Source organism: Odontomachus brunneus, unplaced genomic scaffold (assembly GCF_010583005.1).
Source record: "Odontomachus brunneus isolate Ranch 3 - 2012 unplaced genomic scaffold, Obru_v1 Obru_scaffold_012, whole genome shotgun sequence".
NCBI lineage: Eukaryota > Metazoa > Arthropoda > Insecta > Hymenoptera > Formicidae > Odontomachus > Odontomachus brunneus.
Genome location: NW_022639462.1, coordinates 247,474 through 263,945, shown reverse-complemented (window position 1 = coordinate 263,945; position 16,472 = coordinate 247,474). Strand labels below are relative to the sequence as shown.

The 16,472-nt window shown below is 42.9% G+C and overlaps 1 protein-coding gene across 1 annotated transcript in view; it reads left to right on the top strand.

The window, feature by feature from the left end:
• The window catches only part of LOC116840808 (REPTOR-binding partner), a 30,194-nt gene that overhangs the window by 12,117 nt on the left and 1,605 nt on the right, over positions 1-16,472 (top strand). The window contains exons 3-4 of the mRNA XM_032808016.1: positions 11,059-11,152; positions 15,712-15,833. Of these exons, the coding sequence (XP_032663907.1) occupies positions 11,059-11,152; positions 15,712-15,833 (216 nt within the window). The remainder of the gene's footprint in view (positions 1-11,058; positions 11,153-15,711; positions 15,834-16,472) is intronic.

The window sequence follows — 16,472 nt, the reverse complement described above, 5'->3', positions numbered from 1 at the left end:
AGAGAGAGAGAGAGAGAGAGAGAGAGAGAGAGAGAGAGAGAGAGAGAGAGAGAGAGTGGAACGGCGATGGCGCAGTTGTAATTAAAGAGTTTTCTTTCGAAAAGCGATCACCTGAGACTCATTTGGCGGTGGAGCGCGAACTAGGAATGCGGTCTAATGAATGGTCTTTCTCCCGGGGTTTTAAATTATTGGTAACCGTAAAGGGAGAGAGCGGAGGAGGCAAAGAGAGAAGAAGAGTCGTTAGTTTGATTTTGCAGTGTAATATAATCTATTTGAACTTTTCGTTATTAATTCTCGTGTAAACTCGCGGGGAACGGCTTTGCCGGCGGCGGGATTAGAAGAACTGTCGACACAATCTTTTCGACCCTCGTGACTCCCCTTTTAATTTCCAAGAGAACGATTTAACGACTATGCCGGTAGAGAGATAAGAGTGCGGTAGACTCACGGCGGAATAACATATTCGAAAATTTGCATGGCGAAGATGGTAATGCCCGTCTGCTGAAGCGGGACTAGGCTTTATTTATATTTCAGAGTAATCTTTGAGCGGATTTCAGGTGTTCTGCATTTGCTCGGGACGGACCGGGCGAAATTTTAATGAAGTTAAATGGATTGGTTCTCCTTCGGTAATCCAGTTTTCTGCACGAACATTTTCTCAGTTTTAATTTACAGACACGAAGTAGTCTCACGTTTAATGTTTCCGCACGGGCGACGTCGCTTATTGTTGTGAATTCGGCTTTGCAAAAACCGGAACGTGATTCGAATCGAGCCCGCGTCTGTGGCGTTACAGACACGCTGAAAGGACCTTCGCGTTTATTCGCGGCAGTCTCGCGTTGGAGCATACGTTTCCCTTGTCATCTTTTTCGGCCTTTATTTTTTCATTTCGAGACAGTCTTTTGTACATTACATATATTTGGAGTGACGAATTTGCGACAGAGTGTTTAAAATCCCATAAACCATCTTCTACTCTCTTAAAGCGAATCAGCGAGGATATTCCTGACCGAATCAGCAAAAGAATTATCTCACCGATGATCAGTGAGCACTCAGTGAAAACGCTCCCGCTTTATCGTTCCGTCTTACACCTCACTGATATCGACGAGTGAAAGTAAAATTCCACTGCAAACTCTGTTAATACACACCTTCATTTTACGTTGTATCAAATCCAACTTTCTGCGTTTGAGGCGATGGAACTAACAGCTTCTACAGACAGTTTGTGTCTTTCACAAAATGTACATGGGAAGAACGTTTGGTTGAATTAACCAAGCTTCTGGAATATGAATAAACTAGAAATTCCGGTTGAAGTCAGAATTCTGTCCACATTAATCTTGTAAACCTACTCTCTTAAAATGAATCAGTCAAACATCACTGAACACAGAGAATATACATTGAGCACTTTCAGTGCTATACTTATAACTGATTTCGGTGACTATTCACTGATTCATTTTAAGAGAGTATGGTGAATTTGATTAATTCGATTGATGCGGCCTAGTATACATTAGATCAGTATATCATAGTCCGTTCTTATACTCGAGATCGTCTTAAATTCGTCTCCGAATGCTCTGTAGCCGATAAGCGAAGGATTTGTATAGCATCTCGAGTAGATATTTATCCAGTTTCTGACCAGTAACTGTCCGGAAATTTTTGGTAACTAGCTAGTTTTTAGTCAGTTTTCTTGATTAGAAACTGACTAGTTTGGTCGACGCTCACTTCGTCAAAAACTGGACAATTGAATTAGGCAGTTTCAGATCAGTTTTTAACTAGGTTTTGATCAGTATCTAACCTGTTTATTAGTAGTTTCTAAGCAGTTTTTTTATTAGTTTCTATGTAATTTTTGACTATTTTATAAGAATTTTTTTATTGGTTTCTGATCAGTATCTATTTTTTTTCAGTTTATTAATAGTTATAAATAATTTAACTATATATGTATCGAAACAATAATTTTATTAAAATTTTTATAATTTTTATTAAAAAAATTTTTTTTATCTTTAATATAATATTTTATTTTATTTTGGTCAGGAACTATCTCAAAAAAATTCGTCAGTAATTTCCGATTTTTTACTGAACAGAAAATGCATAACATTTTCAACAAGAAATACTGAACAGTATTTTCAAAGTTTTTAATGGACAAAAACTGTCCAGTATTTACTTACTATTTTTTTAAGCCTAGTTTCTGACTAGTAATTGGCCATAAAAAAATAGCCAGTATTTTCTGCCAAGTTTCAAAACAGTAACTGTCTAATTAATCCTAACCAGTAAAAACTGTCTTGTTACTAACCAGTAATCAGTTTTTCCCTGAGATGTTTCTACTTGGGATCTGGAGGTAAATTTGAGACGATTTCAAGTACAAGAAAAACTTACAAATACAACTTCAACATAAGAACGATCTATGATACCGACCTTAGGGTATGCTTATGCATCCAATCGAATTCGCCATTAAACAGAATTCCGGTGACTTGAAACAAAATACCTGCTTTCTCGTTCATATTTTACCAGAAATTTGGTCAATCCGAACTTTCCTTTCCATGCATTAATAATGGGAACAGTCGCTACTGTCAACTGATCATTTCAGCTGATCGTGATTTTGCTGATCTTGTGATTGCATCGTTAGTTATGAATGTAGCATTTCCATGATAAATACATCGATTGCACTTTAGAGATCAGAGAGCACTTTACTCGAGATTTTATTCGCCCAAGTTGCGCCTCAGGCTTTAGTATCTCAGGTTAACGTTAACGTCAGTGGCCGAAGGCATAAGGGGAGATTCGGCTGTGCGGATCGTGTCGCTGCGTCTCCATTCGATTGTGTACAATATGCTTTACGGTCATCCGGACTCCGGTACACACGCACGCATACACAATGACGTTGTATTGAATATCCGGTAACCGGCGGCAAGGTAACGTCGAAATGTTCCTATTGAGATGCGGTCGCCCGGAGAGCTTGATTAATATTAAAGCAGTACGTAGAGTCTTAAGTCCGGCGCTGAGCGACTTTTACGTTACGTGCATGTGTGTCCCTTTTAGCAGAAATATATTTTTTATACGTTTTGGAAGGTGCGGCTGATACGAGCGCAGTAAATGTATTCATAAGAGATAATGACATTTTACTGCGTTGCTTTTAGGGCAAATACGTTTTACCTAGACCAGTTGGTTCCCCTCCCCCTTCCCCGGTTCCACTCTACAAAAAGTACGCGGTATCTAAAAGCGGCGTGAAAGCGTTACGCGCGCGAAGGGCTCGCGTAGATAATAAGTAGGCCACGCCTTTGCTTTCCTTGTCATTATCAGGGTCCGATTCGGTCTTGTTCCCTAAGGGAGGAGGCATTAACTCAATGTAATCTCGAGATTGTCGCGATCGAATGAAAACAACTGGCGGATGGATGCGAATGTTCTTCTGCACGAAGCTACCGCGACGGAGTGTTCTTACGGGCGCGTGTGGGAGGGAATTCTACCTCTTAATAGTCTTGAGTCGCAGAAAATCGGAGAAGACCGATAATGCGCTAACAGATTCTTTTCTCTCTTTCGCGCGAACGCAAATTGGAGAGATTAAAACAGATATTGCCTTTCTGGGAACTTGCGTCTCGGTGGGGGCAGGACCGTGTCCAATTTTCTACAACGGCATCAAGTAATCGAGTTTCAGATAACTGAAATTACTTTTTAAACGAGAAACATTGCCTCGCATGCTTATACTGATAACGACGAGAAATATCAGAGAAATATCGTAAAATTTTACGTTCGCGCCGTGAAACCTTACATTTCGTCTCTCAGATAGTTTGACGGCCGTTAAAATTGCGAATGCCGTGGAAATGGCTTCGACTAGATGGTGTTAGTAAATCATACACGCTCGCCCCGTGGACGCCTCACTGTCAATAGATCGATAGTTATTAAAAGTTTTCGACCGGCCATATCTAGTTATGTGTTTCTCATCACTATTAATTGGTCCAGAAAGCGGAAATATGTCTTCTGAATCAATTAATAGCGATGAGAAACGCGTAGCTCGAAAATCTCTATCGATCTGTTGAATGGCATCGCATCCGCGGAACTGAATGTACAGATAATCTCAGTGTAGGAGCGTGACTAGAGTTCCTCAAGTCAGAGTTTGGACATTTTCCTATTTGTAGAAAAGAAGTGAGTAAGAGAGAAATATGCAGCGTGATTCGTCATTTCAGTCTCAGAGCTTCCCCTCACTCTTACTAAAGTTTTTCTCTTATTCCTACTCGCCTTTAAAAATGGTGGGCAGAATACAGATCGTCGATAGGTTGTCGCACGCGGCCAGGAGAGGAACGGATTAGAATCTACGGGGTGTCTGACGCAAAACACGCCAACGTGTGCCCAAGTCAAACGAATAATTTCTCCAGCGTTTTTCAAACAACCACACTGAGAGAAAAGACTGGTAACTATAACAAACTGCATTTAGTTACAAAAATTCATTGAATCCTTAGTAACTAACACTAAATATGATAATAATTACCAAATATTTAATAGATCGGGAGTATGACGTAATTGCATTCACAGTAACATCAATTAAGTAATTTAGTAATAGTTACTTAATGTTAAATATTTAACATATGAAATATATTACAGTTATGAACAGATATTTGATAATTGTTATGAAATCGTTATATTCTATATAATAAAAAATTCAGTAGGTACGAGTTCCATTTTGTTACCAGTATAAGTATGTTTTGTTGCAGCACAACGAAAAATTCATTCATTTGCAGCTATTTTATCGTTTCAATATCTATTATTACAAATAGTTGGTTGAACCTATCAAAAATTTTGTAACTATTACAAAATCGCTTATTTTGCTCAACTATTCAATAAGTTTTATTTACCAAATATATTCTGGAAGCAAATAAATTTTACTTCTGTCAAATAAATAATTTATTTTACAGAACTAAATTAATTAATAAGTATTGCCATAGCTTTGGCCCGCTATATTTACGTCTATCATTTAGTAATAGTAACCAAATTTTGATAATATTTACTAAATTCTTCTCTCAGTGCACATTTCGAGATCACGGAAAAAGAAGTTTCGAGATAATGAAAAAAGATTGACGAACCGTGATCTCACAAAATGTCGCGACTGTTAGGGCCTTTCCACGTAAACAAATTTTAACCGTAACCGTAAGGTCGTAAGAAACCAATCATAGTCATCATACTTTGTCCCAATTTTGACTAGAGGAACTCTAAGCGTGATGTTCACTTCGTAACGTCATCTTCGACGTACGTAATCGATTGCGCGGCCATCTTGGATATCAGTTTTTCTGCGCCGACAACCGCTATTGACACATCGATCGACATCACTCCGCATTTTACGCGTCTTTTGTCCGTCGAAAGTGAGTTCCGTGCGGAAATACGTATCGTGAGTGTTGAAAATAGCGATGTGCGATCGTCGAGACGTAACACTTAGTAGGTTATTAAGGAATAATCCCGTCATTCTTCGATATATGCAGCTTATATGCGGTGCTTGTCGCGACGTGTCGACGCGGCATTTCTTGCACTTGTCATTGACACTGATTCGCTCAAATAATATTAGTATCGGACGATCATATCGGGTCTATGACAGTGTATGACACAAGACACATACGTGTGCAAGTACGTGTGCAGAACACGTCTATTTGAGCAAAGAGACTCCTGTCATCTTTAAAATTACCATGTAAAATATCGAAATATTAAATAAGAGAAGATTAGCAAATCAGTGAGATAGATAATATGATGCCAGAGACAAGAATCTTGATAGATAACGTCGACCTGTTAGCAAAGGCTATGTACTTAATTTCGCCTTGTATTTGATAGATCGATAGTTTCTGAATATATTTTCGACTACATTCGTTCGTAGCTATGCATTTTTCATTACTGTTAATTAATTTAGAAGGCAGGGACGTGTTATCTAGAAACTCCAGATACACACACACACACACGGATGATCGAAATTTTGTGGGAACTATCGATCTATCGGAAGCTAAGGCACTCGCGAAACTGAATGTACGAGTTCTCACACATTTGCGGAAGATGAGTCGAGCGGGAGATTTAGTACGTTGTACTTCCGTTTTACGACTTCGGGACATCGGCAGGACGCGATGTTCCCCGATTCGTGAATATTTCAGGCGAGAGAGTTCTGCCAATTTAAAACGCGAAAGCACTTAATCGAGCGACCCTATGAAATCTCCGTCGTTTCGAGCGTCACGAAACGAGTTAACGACACGGGTTCACGTGTCGTCAATAAAACAAGCCCGCGCTGTGCATCTGTATAATCTAAAATATGGAATAATGTACCGCGTCGAGGTAAATATACGCGCCGATGTGAATTATATTCTACAAGTTCAACATTATTTCGCTTTCTGTTTTTGCATAATAAAAGCGTGATAATATTGAAGGGACATCTCGTCACGATGGCCACGCGAAGAAACGTAATTGAATAGCGCTTTTCGCGCGTCGATAACCATCGGATATGCTTTATGTAAATTTTCCGTCGATATGATACGCGATACGAGATATCTCCCTCTCTCTCTCTTCTGTGCCGACCTGCCATTTACCGGTGCATTTTGTACGCGCTCGCGCATTTACTCCGACCAACGCGGAAACGCTTTCCGCGTCGAAGCAGCGCTCGTAAGTGGCGATTGTCGAGCCCCGGAAGCAGACGGATTGTTTCTTCGTCGATCGGATGCACGTCGATCAGATCGTCGATAGGTTGTCGCACGCGGCCAGGAGAGGAACGGGGGGATTAGAATCTACGGGGTGTCTGACGCAAGACACGCCAACGTGTGCGAGTCAAACGAAAAATTTCTCCAGCGTTTTTCAAACAACCATATTTCGAGATCATGGAAAAAGAAATTTCGAGATAATGAAAAAAGATTGAGACGAACCGTGATCTGAACAAAATGACTGAAACGCGAATGTTAGGGTCTTTGCACGTAGAAAAATTTTAACCGTAACCGTGAGAAAACTGACCAATCACAATCGATTATTCCTCGAACGCAAGGAGAATAATCAACTCTGATTGGTCAGTTTTCTTACGACCTTACGGTTGAAATTTTTTTACGTGCAAAAGCCCTTAGCGACACGCGCACGGCACGCTTGCGATGCGTCGAGAAATAATCGAAAAAACGGTTTGGTTGAATTAACCAAATATCTGGTCGAATATAAACGATCCAGAAATTCCGATTGAAGTAACCCGAATTTTGTTTAAGTTAACAAGATTTTTGGTTGACTCAAACAGAATTCGGGTTACTTAAACCGGAATTTCTGGATCGTTCATATTCAACCAGATATTTGGTTAATTCAACCAAACCTTTTTTTCCGTGTAGAGTCCTAGAAATATGGATATGGAGGGAAATTGTTTGGCTGGTTAATTGAATCACATGATCATATCGTTTCTTGCGATGATGAGCGAGTAAAGGTTAATGATACAGTAGAACATATCCGCAGCTGACGTCACAGAAGAATATTTGCTACAGCTTGTTATGGTGAGCATTTGAGTGCACCACGACGTAAATATTGTCGTGCTTAGAGCTCCTTCAGCCAGAGTCAGGACAAAGCATGATTATTCCTGATTGGTCTGCATCCTGTCCGCCATTCTTAAGAGTGACGTGAGCGAGAGTGAGAGAGAAGCTCTAAGACTGAAATAACGAAGCGCAGTTTCTCTCTCACTCTCTCACTTCCTCCCTACAAATGGCAGACGCTGTCCTAACGCTGACTTGACGAACTCTGCGTAGTAAGTTAAAGTTATAAGCGAGCAGCTCTTAATTATGACGAAACTACTTTTATTTGTGTACATTTTTCTTTTTTTTTCATTGATATCTCAAAATTTTAGGTGATTGTTTGAGAAATGATGGAGGAATTTTTTCTTCAGTCTGACCTAATCCTGTGGCTTTTGGCCATCTCGTGTCGGACACCCTATATATACGCCGTTCTCGCGGGCGTGTCGCGCGCGAAGTGTGGGATGCGCGAGTGCGCGACAGGCTGGAGAGACAGGGAAGTAGACGGCAACGTCAGCGAATGTCTGACAGGTACCGGAAAAGGTTTATAGCGGCAGGATCGTCTGCGTTCCGTGACCCAGATACGATTTCATGGTGATCGTAAAGGCATTCGAACTTCCGCACTTACTTTTTTGCCTGCATTAGGAAACATTAAAGTTTGGAGGGGTAACTCTTTGCAATAAACTTGGAGTAAATGATGCTCTTACTGGTAAACGACATGTTTTTAATACGTTGGCGATGATACGAATTGATTTTATAATTATAGTAACTGAAAAGCTTGTAGCCTTTCTCGGGCACTTGTTGTTGCATGCAGCTTCTTTTTTTCTTGTTGCCTACAGCCGGTTGATGTAAAGGTAAAGTATCCGCACAAAGTGCACTCGATACGGAAGGTGATTCCTCGCTGGATGTTTTATGCTTTCCGCTTTCACTCGCGCGATCTCCTTTGAGGCGAACGTCATGGTCGACTAATTGCAGGACACTTTTTATTTTTTGCTTAGTCGCAATTTGCAATTAACGCGAGCATACGTTCCCCACATGCGCCCGCTCTCCTGTGCGTCCCTCTTGCGACTCGCAATTAAAAATTAATTATATTTACTGAAATGATCAAAAGGAGAGGAAGCCAATTTGGGGGACACATGTGTAATTTTGCGTCAAATACGACGGAGTAGCGCGGAACAAATGGCCGTTGTCTCGTGTATTCGCTTGGAGAAAATTTATTCAAGAGCCATTACTCGCAGGCTTCTTCAACATTAATTATGCTCGTCGTATAACTATATTCTTTTTTCTCATTTGCAGACGAAATTTTCTCAAAGCTCTAACAAAAAAATTATCTGTTTGCTTATTAAAAAACTCGTTTGTCTTTTGTTCAAGCTTTTGTTCGAATTACCGAGTGGCTCCGTTCAATAATTGGAATAGCGTTTAAATTTTTACAGAATAACAGTCGATTTTCATAGAAAAAAATTGCGCGTAATCCAATATTCCTGCAATATCATGAGAGATATTACATTTGTTAACGAGATGTTTACATCCCTATCTCCCGTTCCGGTGTAACTGCATCGCGATATGTATTATAACGAAAAAACAAGAAAAAAATAGGAAAAAATACAACGGCGTATCCTGTGTTTGCGCGCACCACGCTCTCAATTTACAGACTGTCGCGTAATCCTCTGAGCGAATTTTCGCGTCCGAAGTTACGAAGTTCTCTTGAAGTTCTATGACGTTCCTGCATTTTCTCGCGCGCGCGGGGGATCAACTGGCGATTATCTCGCGCAAAGACACGTTGGCTGCGAGAGAGATAGGGAACAAGAGAACGCCGTAGGTACCGAGACGACAGTGGAGGCTGGTTTAAGACCAACCAAAGAAGCCGGACGTTATTCAGGGGGAGGAAACGGGGTTCGGGGAGATTTAATATCAGATAGGATTGAGAGGAAAGGGCAGCTTGGAGGTAAACAGCGGTGCTAAAAGGGGGCGGAATTTGTATTTTGTCACTCCTGAGCGCGTATGCATAGCTGAGAGCCGCGGTATGCAACGACCGTGCCCGAGGGACGTGTAAATTTTAACGGCTTTCGCAGGGGGTCGAGAATCGAGAAGATAGTGGAGTAGGCGCGTATCCTATTCGTTCACGTGGCCCAAACTTCCCTTTCGGGGCCGCGAGATTGTTTCTTGCGGGCGATTGTCTTGCATTTCCCGTGCTTCCCGCGAACGACACGAGAAAATTCACAGTCGCCGCGAAAACATATTACATCGATATAAAGGCTCTCCTTCCCTCTCTCTTTCTCTCTTTCTAGTTTGTAACTTGGACGAATTTGCGACGTACTTTACATAAATATTAACTCGAGTGCGGTAAATACAAGATCGCGCATACTCAGTCTTCTCGTAATAAGATGTACGCAACGTCGCGGCGTTCTGATTGCGCGATTTCGTCGAGAATTTACACGCCCGGCGAGTGATGCGCACGCGGGCGGTGATAAAACGTGACAGCGCATTACAGTATGCCAAAAGGTTTCTTCCTGAATACCGCTAGAAAAAGACCAAATCGGAAGTCATATCCGCCAAACAAGAAACGCGAAAGAGTTGTGACCCGGCTGTCTAGTCGTGTCGTCGCGTCTTTTCGTCTCTCACCCCGCTTGGAACTTTCCCCGTGTCTGACACGATCCCGGATTACGACAATCGTAAAGCCCGAGTGACTGTCTCGCGGCGGTAAGCGGACGTTTATCAGACATCGTTCGGCAAGCGCGGATATTAAACGATACTCGTTGCACTTTTGTGCAACCGCGAGCAGAGGGGCGTTGTATCGTTGCGACCGCGATTGCGCCCCCCATTGCGTTTACGATCGACGGAGAAGATGGTTTCATCCCGAGCTTTTCACGGGTGTCTCTGCTCCTCTCTCTTTCTCCCCCTCTCCCCTCCTCTTTCCCTCCCTCCCTCCCTCCCGCTTTCTCTCTTTCTCTCTCGGCGACACAATGAGCTTTTGTTTCCATTGAAAACGACACCGCCGTGTCTCGCTCAAGATATTAATCGGGGGCGAAACTCCGCTGCGGATCAAGCGGTATTATGATGGTCTTTTGTACGTGTGTGTGAGCGTGCGAGAGGGGGGAGGGAGAGAGAGAGAGAGAGAGAGAGTGTGTGTATGTGCGCGTATGTAGAGTATGGAAGAGACCGCGAGCTGATTGAATCGTAAATTACCCCGCGGCGAATTATTCATGGTGCGCTTTCGTTTCGCCAGAGCGCGTAATAATCCAGTCGCGTTTTGCAACGCGTCAATTTTTAATGCCGTCTCGGCTCCTCGCGCAAGATTTGTCACTGTGGCGCGGTCTGCATATGTCCGCACAGTGTCGGGATCATTAATTATGAAACCCTCCGGTGGCATTATTTATCGAAGTCCCAAAAGCCATTCGGCAAAATGGATTGATTTTGACGAGCAGTATGAATGATCTTCTCCATCTCGGCGCTGTGCAATACTAACCGTACTCGAGACGTAAACGCACGACGTTCTCGACGACGACGTCGTCTGATTATTCGCTTGTTAATATTTATGAGATACGCCACGGTCTTACCGTAATTAACTTTCTTGTTGTTTTATTTGCAGGAGGGATCTCGCGGTGATCGGAAAGAGGGGGGCAAAAGGGGACGCAAGCCTGGAAGGAAGGCGGCGGACAGGGCCGATATGAAAGCTAAGCTTGGTAAGTACTTCGACGTGAGCGAGCGGCCGCGGTATAACAGGTGTGTTTGTCGACATTCCCGACAATTGCTCGAGCATTCCGATCTCGCCGTTTTGTTCGTGGTTTTCTTTCTTTTATTTTTTTTTTTGTTATTGCGGAAAAAGATCGCTTATTTGATAGAAAAGGAGCTTCTAAAATTGCAACAAAATTATTTTGCGATTGACGCAACTGAGCGTAATTTATTAGTAGCCGGTGATTTTGTGTCAGCTCCGAGAGATTATTCCTATATTAATTATATATTTCAATATGTTTAGATATACGCATATACCAATTAATTATGACTTATTAATTATGATTACTTAATGATTATAATCAATAATTATTAATCCGAATGCATTTCGTCCCATTTCAGTTGTACGATGCGTTAATTGGCTGTCATATAGAGAACGCAATAAATTATGGATTATGCGTTCGGGCTGATTACAATTGAAAATTTTTGTCAACGTCACGTGCTGTAAGCGCCGTTAGATCCCCGAGCGAATTATTGGAGTTCATGAGAAAGAGAAACTCATTTCACGTGAGAACGCGGAAGTGCGCATTGAAAGATATGAAACACGAAGCTGATAAAAATAATAATTCCGACTGATATCGTCATTGACAGAGCTTATCTGTGGTGGCTCGAATCGTCACTACTAATCTAATGTACACGGAAAAAATATTGTAGTAAAAATTACGAGAATTTTTGTATTCTTGGACCGTACAGAGTTATGGTCGGAATTACTATATATTTGTTTAAGAATGTCGTACACATCTGAAATTTTATTACAGAATCATTATGAGTACTTGAATACTTTTTATATCGTATATTAGATAGAGAGAAATCGTTGGGTTTACTAGTTTTATACACGGAAAAAAAGGTTTGGTTGAATTAACCAAATATCTGGTCGAATATGAACGACCCAGAAATTTCGATTGAAATAACTCGAATTCTGTTTAAGTTAACAAGATTTTTGGTTGATTTAAACAGAATTTGGGTTACTTCAATCGGAATTTCTGAATCGTTTATATTCGAACAGATATTTGGTTAATTCAACCAAACCTTTTTTCCCGTGTAGTAATTTAATAATTTTATTTCCAGTGAATGAGGGGATAAATCCCCTCGGAGTAGAATACGATTTCATATGATATAATAGCGTGCGCTATTTTTCATAATTTATAGCCGCAGGACACCATTCTATCTTCCCCATCCCTCCCCGGCAATGTAGTCCAGCTTCACAAAGAACATTGTAAAAAGAAATAGAATTTTAACGTAATCGTTGCTGCAATTTCATCGGTGTATATAAAGTCACGTGCAAGAACAATAACAGCAACAACAATAAGAAGAGACAGCATTCGTCATAACTGACGCGAAGACTCGTGGATACGATTCAGCTGTCCAACCCTTTCCCCTCCTTCCCTCGTCTCGACAGTACCCCGTGGTGCTTGATTAAAGCGCTTAATGGAGGCGACGATAACGCGTCGTTGTCGCGCGAGGTCGCGCGTCGACGTCGTTCGAAAACGCGGCGAATCGCTTCGGCACACGCTGCGGCGATGTTTATCTCCCTGGCGAATGAATATTTATACGCGCGGGTCATATCCCACGACGGCGATCGTCGCTCCTCGACGCCGGCGAACCGGAGGATCACCGGCCGCGGCGTCGACGGTGCGCGCCACCATAACACGGCGTTCAGCTATTTTGCAATTCCGTCGTTTTGCAGTCGCGCGGAGGTCGGTACAAAGGCGAGGGAGCGGAAAGGAGAAGGTGGAATTGGCGGAGGAAGAGAAGATGGGCGAAACTAACTCGCCCTGCCGCTTGGCCGTTGCACAGACCGCAGCGAGTAATTTCGCGGGGTTATTTCTGGAACGCGTGGTCCTCTCATTCGGAAGCTGGAAACTTTATAATCGTCTCTCTCTCTCTCTCGCGCGCGCGCGCGCACGCTATTTTGCTCCCTTTCTTCTTCGGTCTTCGCCCTCCGGTTCTTTCCGACCTACCTCAGGGAACGCGTAATCCATAGGGCATTTCCAACCACCACCTCCTCCTCCCTCTAGAATCACCTGACTTTCCTCTGACTGCAGAAACAGTTCACGGCCGATATTTTCTCGGTGAAAGAACTTTCGCGGGTAACCATTATCCGTGTGGTAATCTTCTAATACGCGTGCTGAAGATTGAAATTATATCTCTTAAGACCGCACAGAGAACGGCGAGGAGAACGGTGGTGTTAATTGAAACATTAGATTCTGTTATCTACACCTGCCAGTTTGGTGAGGTCGAAACTTCAAGTCTCATCGTCGAGTAACTGTAGTTGTGTCGACATCTCGCTGTTAAAACAACCGTCGTTTTCCTCGGCTCGCGCCTTAGCCGCGCTCTTAAAGAGCCATCCGCGACATCCTACATACCGGAAATTGTACGCACGGCTCTTTCCGGCACCGTTCTTGCGTTCCATTCGTGCGCGAGCGAGCGAACGAGTGAACGAACCAATGAACGAACGAACGAACGAACGAACGAACGAACGAACGAACGAACGAACTCGAAGGTTCCATTTTATTCCGTATACATGGCCGAGGGACTCGGTTTTATTTAAACCCGCTCTCGAAGTGCCTCGATTCGGTCCAGATGTCGGCCGTCACAACGAGATCCCAAATGGAGCCACAAATTGACTGTGCGAGAACGCTTAATTTCCGCGGCGCGCTGGTGGTATCGATCTCCCAGATGCGGCGCGACGCGACTCCACGCCGATCGCGCGCGTCAGCTCCAATCGACGTCAACGAATCTCTTTCCGATAAAATTCACGGAGGTCAGGTTGCGCCGATCGGCGGCCAGCCGTTTAAATTCGCCGGCGACTTGGCCGTGTCCCTTAAAAATCCGCAATGAGACGACCAACGACGTTTATTGCCGCGTAAAAGGCTAGCCCGATGAGCCATGAACGATGCGACGAGTCACGATCGTAAAAAGACGTTTATTGTATCTCGCGCGAGCTTTCCAGAAGAAATTTGCCGTGCCCCCACATCTAGTTTACAATCTTAAGACTCCTGGGTACTCGCCATGTTGGATTGTGACGTCAGAAACGAGAAATGGCACGCTGAGAGAATTATTGCGTGCCATTCCCAAATAGAAAGATACTTGTATGAACAGATCGCTTGAGCATACTTGGCTATAGTTTATGATCCAACCCGCAGAATTTTTGAGTTTTTGTCACCAATAAACAGTCTATACGTCTTTCTATATAAACCAAAAAAGATCCAAGCCTTATGGATGTCTTAAATTGATTAAAGAACAATTTTTATTTTCTATCAATTGTGTTAATTTTCATAAGTTTTGTCTTTTTTATCCATTTTTTAAGGATCAATAAGTATCCTTAGAGAGAAGAACATTGACTGTGTTTGACCTCTTGAGCGATTGCGAAGAGAACCTCAATGCTATCTATATCTTTTCAATCATATATCAAATTTTCATTCTCGTTTTCTTCGACATGTACTTATGTGAATTCGATCATTCTCGCATAAGTACGGTCACTTGCAAAATGTACCCGAAATCTAACTTTTTTTCCTTGATAGCTAATAAATAACTGTAGAATAAACGTGACAAGGTCGTGAACAGAGATAGATTAAAGAGAAGTGTTGCATGTCACGTTAATTTCACGATTATTTATTGACTGTTAACGGATAAGGATAATGTTTTCAGAGTATTTTGCAAGTATTCTCAAGTGATCAGAAGTGTTCTCTTATATACACAAATATCTTTTTATTTGGAAATGATACGCAAGAATTTTGGACGTGCGTTTTCTCGCTTCTGACGTCATCAATTCAAAGTTTCGCGGCGAGTATTCAGGATTCTGAAGAGTCCGGAAATTCTACGATCCTTCAACGTAGGTAGAAGCGTAGACGTTAAACTACCAGACAATCCTGTGTGATCAGCAAACTCGCAAGGACCTCGTTGTCGGAATGCGTGAGGATCACAGAGGTCGCGGAATTGGAAGTCTGAGAATTCAGTGTTTGTGAGAATCGTGGGAGTGCAAGTCGCGTAGGAATCGATGCTCTGGTAGAATTTACAAGAGTCGCGCAATAGAAGGATCCGAAAATCCGAAGCTTGCCGCTTCCTACGATCGCGTCGTTTCACGACTGCCAATTTCACTCTTTTAGTCGAACGCGCTCGACCTGCCGCGAAACGTTTATTCGGCTCCGAACAAAACTATAGTTTACCGCGAGCGTCGACCGCGCGAAAGTTTCCGGTCGCATATGCGGCGACATTGCCATGCGTCTTGCCGCGTTCCGCGACATTATTAAATCGTGAATTCTTGTAGAGCGGTGATATATGTCCGCCACTTGGCCTGCCATTATGTGTCACAACCTGACGCCGAGAACCGCAGAAATTTATGCCCGACGCGAATTCGGCCGGAACTTTAGCCGGGCGTCGCCGCAGCTCATGGCCGTTCGCGCGGCCGATCGACGACCCCATCGGTGCTTTGCATGTATCGATTTCTCGTATTAACGTGAATTCACGTCTTCTTCTCACCGTCGCGGCTTTGTCGCTTTTGTTGCAGAACGAAGCCGGCAGAGTGCGAGGGAGTGCCGTGCTCGGAAGAAACTGAGATACCAGTACCTGGAGGAGCTCGTGGCCGACAGAGAGAAGGCGGTGCTCGCTTTGCGGAAGGAACTTGAAATGGTGAGTCGTATTCTCAAATCGTGGTATCCTTTCGCAAACGAATGAATCGGAGAATTCTTGGACAGAAAGAGAGAGAAGTGACGGTTTCTTCTACTCTGAGAAAAATTTTTAACTTATCAGTGAGAACAATTTGGCAGAATTTTGAGCGCCAAATGCTCCGATGAATATATCAAAGGTAAATTTTTCGAACCCGCTGATAGATTTAGCGGGAAAATTAGTTTTGCATCTGAAACGTTACGAAGCATGCTGAATTCGTCGAAAGTTGGAAAACCTCCTCCTTTCTATCGCCCTTCGTGCGCACTGCTTTCTTCCACTACCTCTCCAAACACAAACCAAGTTGGGATAGGTGCAATGTTCTGGCGGAATATAAAGTATCACTCTTTGGCGATACGCGACTGGGAATATTACTCGCGTCTGTGTTACCTCCGTCAAAAGAGAAGCGTTCGTATTTGTTAGAGCTATTCGAACACACACTGTGAAGTATGGTCGTTCAACGGTATGATTTTATTCGCACAAATCTCTCCCTGCAGAAAGCGTAGGTATTCTCTCGCGAGTAATTCCACGCACGCGAAAGTTGTTGATGTTGCATTTTTTCGTGAAACTCGAACGATGGAACGACAACATGGAGGGAGAGGGGGG